At 34.8% G+C, this 12442-nt stretch overlaps 1 protein-coding gene and 1 long non-coding RNA gene across 10 annotated transcripts; both read left to right on the forward strand.

Annotated features, from left to right (window-relative positions):
* The first annotated feature begins 596 nt into the window (after positions 1–596).
* LOC120091185 (uncharacterized) lies at positions 597–6576 on the forward strand. 9 transcript variants are annotated; one of them, XR_016524586.1, is made up of 6 exons: positions 722–1019; positions 2512–2857; positions 4279–4316; positions 4384–4570; positions 4713–4888; positions 6243–6576. XR_016524586.1 is itself a non-coding variant. In XM_039049085.2 (2 exons), exons 1-2 carry the CDS (start codon positions 749–751, stop codon positions 2796–2798), a joined length of 558 nt encoding a protein of 185 aa, XP_038905013.1. In that variant the 5' UTR covers positions 597–748; the 3' UTR covers positions 2799–3113. The 9 variants fall into 9 exon arrangements, 1 of the variants encoding a protein (XP_038905013.1); XR_016524585.1 differs by having other exon boundaries at positions 4279–4570; positions 6243–6321; XR_016524584.1 differs by lacking the exon at positions 4279–4316 and having other exon boundaries at positions 4384–4888; positions 6243–6321.
* Positions 6577–6709: 133 nt separating this feature from the next.
* Positions 6710–11322, forward strand: LOC150032524 (uncharacterized). Its single transcript, XR_016524391.1, has 2 exons — positions 6710–10500; positions 10600–11322. It is a non-coding gene; the product is annotated as an uncharacterized LOC150032524 (long non-coding RNA).
* The last annotated feature ends 1120 nt before the right edge of the window (positions 11323–12442 follow it).

Below are 12442 nucleotides of genomic sequence, written 5' to 3' on the forward strand. Positions count from 1 at the left end.
TTCTCGCTCTCTTGTTCTCTTTCTCTCAATTTCCTCTCTTGTTCTCATCTTTCTCATTGTCTCACTATCTTGTTGTCATCTCTCACATTGTCTTGTCCTTACTCTCCCTTCTTCTTCTCCTCTCTTTCACTCACTCTTGGTCTCCTCTCGCTCTCTCGCTTTTCACTCTTCACTATCTCGCTCCACTACATCTGACATTTTGAATAATATTTCAATGGCAACATTCTAATGGTCGACAATAAATAGAGAAAAGAAAAATGGAGAATGATCGACACAAATGAAGGAAAGTTGAGAAGAAAAAGAAGAAGAGAGAAAAAGCTAAGGGTAATTTTATAACTTTGACTCATGATAATGTAAGTAAGAGTACAAAATTTTTAAGTTTGAAAAGGTAGGTAAAAACCATTTTGGAGTCTGAGATTGGATATTTTGATCAATTATCTCAATTTAGGGTAAGTATGGTAAATCGAAAAATCGAGTCAACCGACCAAAAACGATTGAATCAAAGGTAATTGATTGAAGAAGAAGATGGACTCGATTGACATCGATTTGAAAAAACAATCCAATGGATAAGTTCAAAAAATGCAAAGAATAAAACCACCCCAATCTCAACAACTAAACCCACAAACTCAAACACTACATCATCTATCTTTGAAACATAGGTCAAAGTTCGAGGGGCATATCTATGATTTAACCTGAAGACTACATGAAATTATGCCACGTGGCCAAAATATAGGTACTTGAATCATTAATGGGCATTTGCACCTCAGCCGAACCGCTACATAATCTTACGACGGACCACCGTGAAGGGATAATCGGAGCCCAGATATTTTTGCTTCCACGTTTATTCTTCTCGCCGCCGGCCGGTATGATGGATGACGTCGTCGGAAACAACCGTATTCGTAATCTACAAGACGGCTTTCACCACCGTGACCTGCGGACGAAGATCATCCAATTTCTCACCGGCGTTGGCAAGTTCGCCGTGGACTCTACCTTCTTCAGCTCTCTCAAGGCCGTCTCCGGTTTTCTTTCCTCTCTCTTCCTCATAGACATATGGAGTATTTACGATGTTTTTTTACTTTCAATTTTTCATTTACATCGAAAAAACTACGAACCCTAATTCGTTCAGGTTAAGATCCAGTATCGTGTTCCATAGCTCTAATATTTTGTATAAATCTTCTTCCACCGCTCCCCTACATATTCTTTTCGACTCATCTGCCTTTAATCTGAAAGATTGGATTTGTTCCCACCCGGCTTTCCCAAAAGTATGGGAAATAGTTGTGAGTGTAATCCGTTTGTATTTGATTAGGAATATGCGTGGAAGAAAATTGAAGTTTGCGTATTGGAATGGCATGTTATGAGTATCATAGTTCTTTATGAAGTTCCAAGTAGTTGAATTTTGCTCGGCCTGAGTGTTCAATTTCTCTCCAGCAGCTCCAAAACAAGTACCAAAATTCGGCCATCGAGTGACTAGGTAAAAATTTCAAAGAAGGTTAAGCTTTTTGTGTGGCAACTCTCCACTTTGGATCGAGTTTGAGGAAGATGACCCTGATTGGCCATTGTGTTTGCATTCTCTTTAGTGGGCATACTGGGCGGCTAGAGACCTTGACCATATCTTCTAGAGTGTGATTTAGCCCGTCTTGTTTAGAGTCTTTTCTTTGAGGAGTTTGGTTCAAGTCCGGCTAGACATAGGGGTTGCAGATCAAGGGGTTCCTTCTTCATTCTCTTTTGAGAGAGGAAAAGGTTTTGTGGCATGTTGGAATTTTTGCTGTTTTGTAGTGCCTTTGGTGAGTGGAATAACAAGGTCTATAAGGGTTTGAGAGGTTTTTGAGTGATGTTGAGCCTTTGTTAGGGTCAAATCTTTTTTGTAGAGTTGTTTTTTTCATAGTTATTTTTTTCATAATCTGTTAAGTCTTGAGGCCTTTATTTAGTTTGCCTCCTTTTTTCCTGAGTTCTTTTTCTCTATAATCTGTGAGGTCTTGTCTTACCCGTTTGGAGGTTTTCTTTATTTTGCCTCCTTTATTTTGAGCTTGTTTTTGTCTGCCCTTGTATTCTTTGATCTCTTCATTTCATTTTGGTTATTCATTAAAATTGTATTGTATAAGTTTAAGATTATGTTGGCTACTTATTGTGCCTGACTGCCAGTTTTAGATTATGTTCCGAATTTTGGTTTCGGCATCAGTCTTTTTTATTTTGTTTAAACTGACACGTTGGTATGACATTGCTTTTTGTTAAAAGACTCACCTGAATTGATCTAGTTACACCCCTACGGATAATTTGCTGTCCTTTTAGTTGGTTTGATCTAAGAAAACAATTTACTCTATTCAAATGGAGAAAATGCATTGTTATGCTTACATCTTTCTCTAGGACTTTTCTTTACATACCTTTCCTGACTGTAATGATTAATCTCCTGGTTTTTTGTGGACGATCTTTAGAAGTCCTCAACTGATTTCTGCTAGTATTCAACTTTTTGTTTTCTCATTTTGGGTTTCTTCTCGTGCTTGCGTGATGTAGGTAAGAATCAAGCACATAAGGTTGGGGGAGGAGGATTAAAGGATACGCCCCATTCATCCTCTTTAAATGAAAAGAAACCGGAAGAGCTTAAACTAGTGCTGGATAAGATGCAGGCAGAGATGGAGAAAACAGAGGCAGACAAGAACAAAATGAAGCAACACCATTGTACATCTGCAGAGATTGTTGATGACTCTGAACCACTAAAGAAGTTGCCAGGGGAAGGTGTCAAAGGATCAGCCAACGAGATTCAAAACAAGAAAAGAATCTTCATCCGTTCCAGACTGTAGACAATGGAGTTCATTATTGTAGTAGCATAGCAAGAATAATGGATTCCTTTCTTGACAAGGTATGTAAGTTGTAGATATTAGTTCATTACTTTATCATCATGACTAAAGCTAAAGCTATGCATTCAATATCTTCATGGATGGAATTCTTAGCAAGTTGTATACAAATCCTTCTTTTGTTCCCTAAGAGTGATTTGGCTACTGGCATTTTGTTTTTGACAGGATCGGTATATTGACCCAACACACGTAGTGCTTGTGTTTGTAAACTTATGTCACATTGGTGTAGAATGAGACTAATATGATCTACATTTTAATGAATTAGAGTGTAATTTGCTGTTGTCCCTCTTAACAAATAGAAAAAGTTGATCATATTTACCAATTACCAAATGTAGTTAGTGAAAACATAGGTTAAATTCTCCCCAGTTTTATTGTCTTGCGTATGTTTTATTTCTTAATTTGATATTTGGAGCAAACTTATTAGATGTTGAAATTGTTATATTGTTTAATGTTTTAAGGTTAAGATTGCAACGTTGAGGTGCAATTTGGTAATATTCAAAGCTTATAGTTATAATTAATACAACTTAGACAATTTTAGAGGTCAAAATAGATTTTTTTTTTCCATTTATATCTATTCAAACTAGTGGTGTTCATCAAACCTAAGGAAACCGAATCGAATGGTAAAGGACCGAAAAATTGGTTTTTTCTAAAGTTTTGGTTCAGTTTGGTTTAAAATTATAAGAAATCGAACTTCTCATCCAGTTTCAAATCCAAAATCAGAGGCAAAATCAAATTTGAACCGTTCATAATTATATATATTATAAAATCGAACCAAACCAAATTATATATATATATATATATTCTATGTTTTTTAATATATACACATTACGTATATTTATAAAACCGAACTGTTTATGTTGAGTTAAAACCAAACAAAATCGTTTTTTATATTTTTTTATTTTTAGAAAAGATCTATTGTTATATGTTATATATAAAACCGAAAATTAAATCGAACTACGAATATTCGGTTCAATTTGATAAAAATAAATGGTTCTGTTTGGTTTGTATATATCCAAAAGTCAAACCGAACTAAACTACTCAATCTAAAAACGAACAATTAGGAGCTTTAAATAGAGTTATACTATGTTAGCACATAACAAGATTGAATGATTAAGAGTTTAAGTAGAGTTATAACACATATCTTCAAGTTTAGATGGATTGTTTTCTTTCTCATAATCAATCAATATATCACTCCTAAGTTCACCTTCAAAAGTGCATATCATTTAGAAATTTAATTATCTGAGTCTATGTCGGCCTCCTAATCATCCAAAGATAAGTTCGCAAATTTCTAGAAGATGGTATGAGATTTTGATGCTTTGCCAAAGATCAAGATCACCAGATGGAAAATTATTAATGATATCATTCTTATGGCTTGTAATCTTTCTAGAAAAGGAGTTGTCCCTAACATTTATTGTTCGGTTTGCAGGGCTTACAAGGAAACATCTTGCCACCTATTTTGGGAATGTAAGGTTTCTAAGAAGATTTGGAATGTTTTAGTTCCCTCTAATGTTCGTCTGTTTTTTATGGGCAGGACATCTGGAATGTTTGTGATTACTGGGAATGCATAAAGGAGATTAATCCTAAAGAGCGGATGGGAAAAATCCTCACGTTTTTATGGTGCATCTAGAACCAAAGGAATGTTATTTGCTTCAACCACGTATCGTCTGAAGATAAAGACATTATCTCGGCTATCGAAGCGTCTTTTGAAGCTTACTCGGGTAGGTCTCCCACTGTCTCCCTGTTTCTCTTCCCACTCTGATCCCGATCAAGGGAATGACGGTTGGAAAGCCCCTAAGGAGGGTTGTTGAAAGTTGAATGTTGATGTGGTGTGGTCGGACTCTTTGCATTGTGGTGGTTTAGGCTGGATTGTGCGTGATTACCTTGGAACTCTTATTTTGGGTGGGTTCAAGCATATCAATCATAATTGGGGGATCAAGGTGTTTGAGGCAAAAGTAGTGGTGGAAGACTTGATTGAGGTCTACAGGCTTTGGAAGGGTCAAAATCCTCTGGTGGTGGTCTAAACAAATTCTCTTGAGGTAATTAAATTATTGAACTATCTAGACTCTGATTTTTTGGAAGTTGATATTTCTGTCAAAGAGGCCCTTAGCCTTGTAAAGTCTATTAATATCTGTAATTTTTGCAAGGTTCCTAGAGAGGAGAATAAAGTTGCCCACAATCTTGCTTCTTTGCCTCCTCTTTTGTATGGAAAGACACTTTTCTAGCATCTGTTCATCCTTTATCCTTGAAGGGGTGTGATTGGTTTGGGATTGGTTTGTATGGTTTGTTTCCAAAAAAAAAAATTGCAAACTTGGTCATAGTTTTATTTTTTAAAAAATATTATGCAACATATGTTTCAAAATAGGTATTGTTGTGAAAAAAAAAAATCAAGAACTACTTATAATTGGGTTAATTGGAGAAATATGGTGGTTTTGAAAATAAATTAGGAAAAAAAAATGGGTTGATTTCAAAATATTCAAGAAAAAGGGTTACTTTTTTGTCCTTATTAGGAGAAGCAATCTACATTTAAAAAAAATATATATATATTGCCCGGTCAAAACTAAATATATGTGTTTTCTGAAGAGATGCATTCAATTTAAAAACAAAAAGAAAAAATGATTGATTGAATGCATATGTTGAAGAGACATGCAGAATGCAAAATTTTGAGGTCTACAGCGCCAGTTGATCTCGTTGACCTTGTCACTTTATTCCACCAATTGTCCTTTTTCACCTACATACCCCCTTAAAAATTCAATCATTTTTACCATTTCCTTCATCTTCTTCATATTTTCTCCCCAAATTTGGCTGCCATCATTTTACCATCTCCTTCATATTTTCTCCCACCAAATTTGACAACCATCTTTTTTACCATCTTCTTCATATTTCTCCCCCAAATCCGACAACAATATCAATTTTTACCATTCCCTCATCTTTTTCATATTACCTCTATTTCTTACCATTTCATTATTTCAAACTCTCTCTCTCATCTTCTTCGTATTACACCTCTGTTTCATTTATCTTAATCAGTTTTTAAATAATTTCAGTGCAATATTTTTTTTTTGGTAAGTTAATATATTTTTGTTATTTATTGAAAATTTAAATATAATATGATTTTGTGTTGATTTTTCTATTATTATTATTATTATTTTGTTTACAATGATATTATTAAGAGAAAAGTTCTACCAACAATCATTCAAAAGTATAATAAATGGGCAAAAAGTTAGTAGTCATAAAGCTTTAAATTTTGTTCAATTTAATTTATTATGAAATAATGTTAATTTCAGACATCTGAAAATAGTAGAAAGGTACATATAAAACAATCTAGGAAAATAGGGTAGGTTTTTTTTTTTTGGGTTTATTGGGATGCGTGTACTAATAAAACTATTTTCACAGCGAAAGGATCAGATACTTGAGTAGCTAAAGCCTAATATTTGCCCGAACAAATTGTTATAAGACTCGAGAGACGGAAGAACAAAGGTTCTATTATTTACTTTATTGTGTTTTTGCTTTTTCATATTTTGATTAATCCATCAATATATTCTCTAGATTTTTTTCAGGAAAAAAATATTATTATAGCCACGGAACTTTAATGTTCGTTTAATATTAATTTCTTGTGAAATAATGATCAATTCGTTCAAATTAGAATACTATTGTAGTCATGGAATTTGAAATTTTGTTTGATGGTAATTTCTTGTGAAATAATGTTCAATTCGTTCAATTTAAGATATTATTGTAGTCATGAAACTTTAGAGTCTCCATTCCATAAAGATTCTATATAGTCTCCATTCCATAAATATTCTATTGAAAAATAATTGACCTATGAAGCATACAAGCAAAACAAAGCAGAAACAAGAATTCCAGTCAAGCTTAAAAACGAAAGTGAGAAGAAGAAGGTGATGAAGACAGGGAAATATAGTGGTTCGACTATATCAGTCTACATCCACTTGAATCAGAGAGCAGCAGCTTCATTATTCAAATATTCAAAAGAGATAACAAGTTACAGAGAGCAAGCTTCAAATCTAGACTACAAAGAAGTCATCAACCTCACTACCTTTCCCCCTTTCTAACAAAAAACAACACTCGACCCCTTTATTCCTTCCAAGGACAAATTAATAAAACCTTTCACCAATAGCATAACAAATTGTTAACTATAGTTAGCTGACTAACAAATTTTTAACCATGGTAACATGGAAAGAAACTGAGCTGTGAAGAGGAAAAACAAACTTGAGGTAGAGCTGGGAGAGAGAAAGAGAGAGAGAGTCACAAAACTTTTACAAATTCACTCTCTTGACAATCTCTAACAAACAAACTTCTGAAGAGAAGACTACTCAAACTCTGAAACATTCAAAGTAGCTTTCACGGTTAGCCAACACCAAGTTTCAACAGGTCACATAAGCAAGTGAACTTGTCTCCACTGAGGACTTTAGTCAGCATGTCTGCTGGATTGCTTAAAGTATGAATTTTATCAACTGTAATCTTACCTTAATTGATGGCCTCTCTCACAAAGTGAAACCTCACATCTATATGTTTGGTTCTATCATGGAAGGTAGGATTCTTTGATAATGAGATAGCACTATAACTATCATAATTTATGGTAACATCACATGTGGAGTTAAACATTTCAGATATAAGGCCCTTGAGCCACAAGCTTTCTTTGACAGAGTCTGATAGAGCAATGTATTCTGCTTCTGTAGAGGATAAGGCTACTACAGATTACAAAACCGATTTCCAGCTAATAACATTCCCAAAAAAAGTAAAGACATACCCGTTTAAAGATCTTCTTCTATCTGGATCAGCAGTATAATCAGAGTCTACAAAACCAACCAAGGAGATTGGAGTTTCATTAGCAGAATTGTAAATCAAACCTAAATCAACAATGCCTTTCAAGTATCCAAGAACCCACTTTGAGGCTTCCCAATGAGCTTTGCCAAGATTACTTATAAAACGGCTTATACCACTCATACTATATGCTAAGTCAGGCCTACAACAAATCATACCATACATTAGACTCCCAACAAGATTTGCATAGGGAGCTGACCTTATAGCTTTAATGTCTTCAGGTGTTTCAGGGCACTGTGATGAAGACAATTTGAAATGCTATGTGAGAGGGGTCTTTACTGGTTTGGAGGAGTCCATATGAAACTTGGATAGAATTTTATTGAAGTATTCTAGTTGTGAGATGATCAAACTATTTCTTTGTCTATCTCTTGATAGCTCCATACTAAGAATCCTCTTTGCATTTCCAAGATCCTTCATTTCAAATTCATTTTCTGGAAGATCTTTAAGCTTTCGAATTTCCTGTAAACTTTGAGAAGCAATCAAAATATCACCAACGTACAAAAGTAGAAGAACAAATGTCCTTTCACAAATTGATTTTCTATAAACACAACTATCAAATTTACTTCTAATGAAGCCATTAGAGGTAATGAAGGTATCAAAGCATTTGTTCCATTGTCTTGGGGATTGTTTTAGCCCGTAGATGGATCTTGTTAGATGATAAACTTGATCTTCTTTCCCTGCTTCTTCAAAACCTGGTAGTTGATTCATGTATATCTTCTTATCAAGAGTACCAAACAAGAATGCAGTGGTGACATACATTTGTTCAAGCTCAAGCTGATAATGAGTAACTATAGACAAAAGAACTCTGATAGAAGTGTGCCTTTCCACGGGTGAGAAGATTCCGTTGTAGTCAACACCCTCTTCTTACGTGTACCCCTTAGCAACCAACCTAGATTTATATCTAAGTTGATCATTCTTTCCTATTCCTGGCTTCAATTTGAAGATCCACTTGCAATCAACAACTTTCTGATTTAGGGGTTTATCCACAAGCACCCAAGTATTATTTTTATGCAATGAGTCTATTTCCAATTGCATAGCTTCACGCTATTTTCTGCATTCATAGTACTTCCTTATAACTATTTGGTTTTGTAATATTCCCAAATTCTACACAAGTCGAAGTAAAACCAGATAGATTTAAGAATTCAAACCGTGATGGTGATCTGATTGACCTTCTTTCTCTATCTCTAGCTAGTTGATAATCATCAAGATGATGAGTTGAGCTTTGAGGAGGAATGGAAAAAGAAGACAAAATGGAAGAACCCTTTTCTCCCTTAATCTGAGATTGAGACTCATCAACATGTGGGGCAGAATCTATATTACCATCAAAGTGTGAACTATCTGGAACAATCTCAACTTCAAAAGTTTCCTTTTAAGCATCTTCTCCTACAGTTTTTTGATCCTTCCAAGGCATCACAGCTTCATTGAATGTAACATCCCTACTTATGATGCATTTTTTATCTCCAGGTTCAAGAGACTAAAGTTTATACCCCTTAATTCCGTGAGGATAGCCAAGAAAAATACATCTCTTGGCTCTTGGTTCTAGCTTTCCTTGTTTGGTATGTGCAAAAGTTGCACACCCAAAGGTCCTCAAGTGATTTAGGCTAGGGGGACTACCTATCCATAACTCTTGAGGTGTTTTAAAGCCAAGTGCAAATGAAGGGAGTCTTTTAACCAAATAGATTGTTGTGTTGCAGCCTCCCCCCAGAAAACCTTGGGAAGAGATGCACTTGAGAGCATACATCTTACCTTTTCAAGGATTGTTCTATTGTACCTCTCAGTTAGACCATTCTATTGTGGAGTGCCTAGAACAGTGAAATGCCTACCAATTTCAGATGTCTTACATAAGTCTATGAACTGACTGTTTAGGTATTCAAGCCCATTGTCTATTCTGAGTTTTTTAATTTTCTTCCCACACTGATTTTCAATATACGTTTTCCATCCAACAAACTTATCAAATACTTGGTCTTTAGTCTTAAGCAAGTAGACCCAGACTTTCTTGGAGAAATCATCAATTAGAGTTAGAAAATATCTAGCTCCTCCATGAGTGGATACTCTAGCTGGTTCCCATAAATCAGAGTGTATATTGTCAAGTCTGTCGGTAGTCTTTTTCTTGGATTGTGTGAAGCTTTGTCTTTCTTAATACACAGTGGTCATAGAAACCAAGGTCTAGTTCCCGTCCTTTATCCAAGAGGCCTTTCTTACAAAGGTGATTTATACCTGTTGGATTGATATGTGACAGCCTTCCATGCCAGAGTTGAGCCTTATTTTCAAGCTTATGAGAAGCCAAATTTGACTCTGCAGTATAGGTACTTCCTGACAAAACATACAGGCCTCTCTTCAGGTAACTTGTCATTTTCAGAATAAACGACTTATACACAGTCATCACCCCCTGTTGAGCCCTCCAAATGTAGCCATCTTTATCAAACGTACCAAGGGAGATTAGGTTTATTTTAAGGCTTGGCACAAATCTCACAGAGTTGAGGATTTTAAGGGATCCATCACTTAGTTTTAAAGTAACAGATCCTATCCCTTTAATTTTACACAAGTGATTGCCACCAACCATTACTTCGTCAGAATCAAATTCTTTCTGTTCCGAGAATAAACTTCTATAAGAAGTCGCATGAAAAGTACAGTCGGAGTCCAAAATCCATTCAGCATCTATTTCAGACTGAGATACCATCAGGACTTCAGCTATTTCAAAGCCTTCAGCATTGGTTGATACCTTATTCTCACCTCTAACAGGAAGTTTACCTTTGTGCCTGAAGATAGGGCATTCAAATTTTGTATGACCTTCCTCTTGCAATAGTTGCAAGTAATTTTCTTCTTCTCCTTGTTTACAGACTTGTTTGACGTTTTTTTTATTGTTGTTTATTCGATTTCTGATGTTGCCTCTTTGATTGTTTTCCTTTAGAAAACAGTGCTTCAGGCTCCTTTTTTCAAACTTTAGCTCAAGCTCTTTCGAACAGAGAGAATCTAAAACAATATCCAAGGTCAAGGTTTCTCTTCCGTACTTAATGGATGCCTTAATTTCCTTATACTTCTCAGGTACCGAGTTAAGAAGAATTACTGCATGATTCTCACATGATATTTTTTCCCCTGTATTCGCTACTGCCAAGCATATCTCATTAAATTCATCAATATTTTCTTTAAGTCCTTTGGTTGGATCCATTTTATATCCAACCAGTTTTTCTTTCAAGTAGATCTTGTTAGTTATCGATTTAGACATATACATTTCATCTAATTTCTTCCACAGATCAGAGACATTATCAATATCACTAACTCTCCTCAAAACACTATCAGAGAGATACAATATAACAGTGCTATATGTCATTTCATACATCTCAGCCTTTTGATCTTCAGTCCTAGTAGTAGGTAACTTACTTGGATCTAGGAGTGCTTTCGTAACCTTTTGCTGAACGAGAAGAGCTTTCATCTTTCTTTTCCACAAATTGAAGTCACCTTTTCTATCAAATCGATCTATCTCAAATTTCGTCGCCATCCTGAATAGCTCTGATCCTCATAAAAGAAGATGCAGTCGAAAGAAGAACTCTGAGATTCGCTTGTGAGCTCAATCACACCTCAGGTGTTTAATGGAACAGGGAACACAACAGTAAAACAAAAAAAAAATCAGAAACGTGAGAGAGGGCTTTAATCAAACAAGAATTCTTCTACAATAGCTCTGATACTTGTTCAAAAATAATTAGCCTATGAAGTATACAACAAAACAGAAACAAGAACTCTAGTCAAGTTAAAACCGAAAGTGAGAAGAAGAAGGTGATGAAGATAGGGAATTATAGTGGTTCGACTATATTAGTCTACATCCACTTGAATCGAAGAGAAACAACTTCATTATTCAAATACTTAGAAGAGAGAACAAGTTACAGAGAGCAAGCTTCAAATCTGGATTACAAAGAATAAGTCATTAACCTTTCTACCTTTCCCCCTTTTTAACAAAAAATAATAATAATAATAATAATAATAACACTCAACCCCTTTTATTCCTTCCAAGGAAAAATTAGTAAATCCTTTCACCAATAGAATAACAAATTGTTAACTATAGTTAGCTGACTAATAAATTTTTAACATGGTAACATGAAAAGAAACTGAGATGTGAAGAGGAAAAACAAACTTGAGGTAGAGCGGGGAGAGAGAGAGAGTCACAAAACTTTTACATATTCTATATCTATTCTATAAAGGTCTATTAAGCATGGAGATATTAAATTTGGACATTCTAATGTAGGTGAAATATTAAATTTGGATATCTAAATGTAGATGGAGTAGAAGGACCAATAAATCATGTTTGGTTCTTTCTAGTTATTTACTTCTCAATGTATACTTACATAGTTTTTGGTAAATATCAGATTGAATTGACCAAACTACAATAGATGTTGTGGGGCTTCTATGTTATGAAATACGTGTTGGGTTTTATATCTTAAAACTCATGGTTTGTAAACATTCGAACTTATTCTGAGAATTCAATAAAGTTGTTGAATATATTTTTTTTAAAAAAATCCAATAAACCTAAGTCCCTTGACTATTATATGTGCACTTGAACTTTATGTGGAGACATACGAGTGGATCAGGTTCGAGTAAATATTCAAAATGATCTATAGTATATGAATAAGGTTGGGTATCTTATTCTGGTAACACTATTGGATGCGGCCTACTTTGTAGTTGTTACAAAGAGTTGTAAAGTGCTACATACAAAGTGATCATAATTCGTACATGTTGAGACATGAAGAGTGGGGGTGTCC

This window comes from Benincasa hispida, chromosome 11 (assembly GCF_027475165.1).
Source record: "Benincasa hispida cultivar pf3 chromosome 11, pf3_genome.v1.1, whole genome shotgun sequence".
NCBI classification, from domain to species: Eukaryota; Viridiplantae; Streptophyta; class Magnoliopsida; order Cucurbitales; family Cucurbitaceae; genus Benincasa; species Benincasa hispida.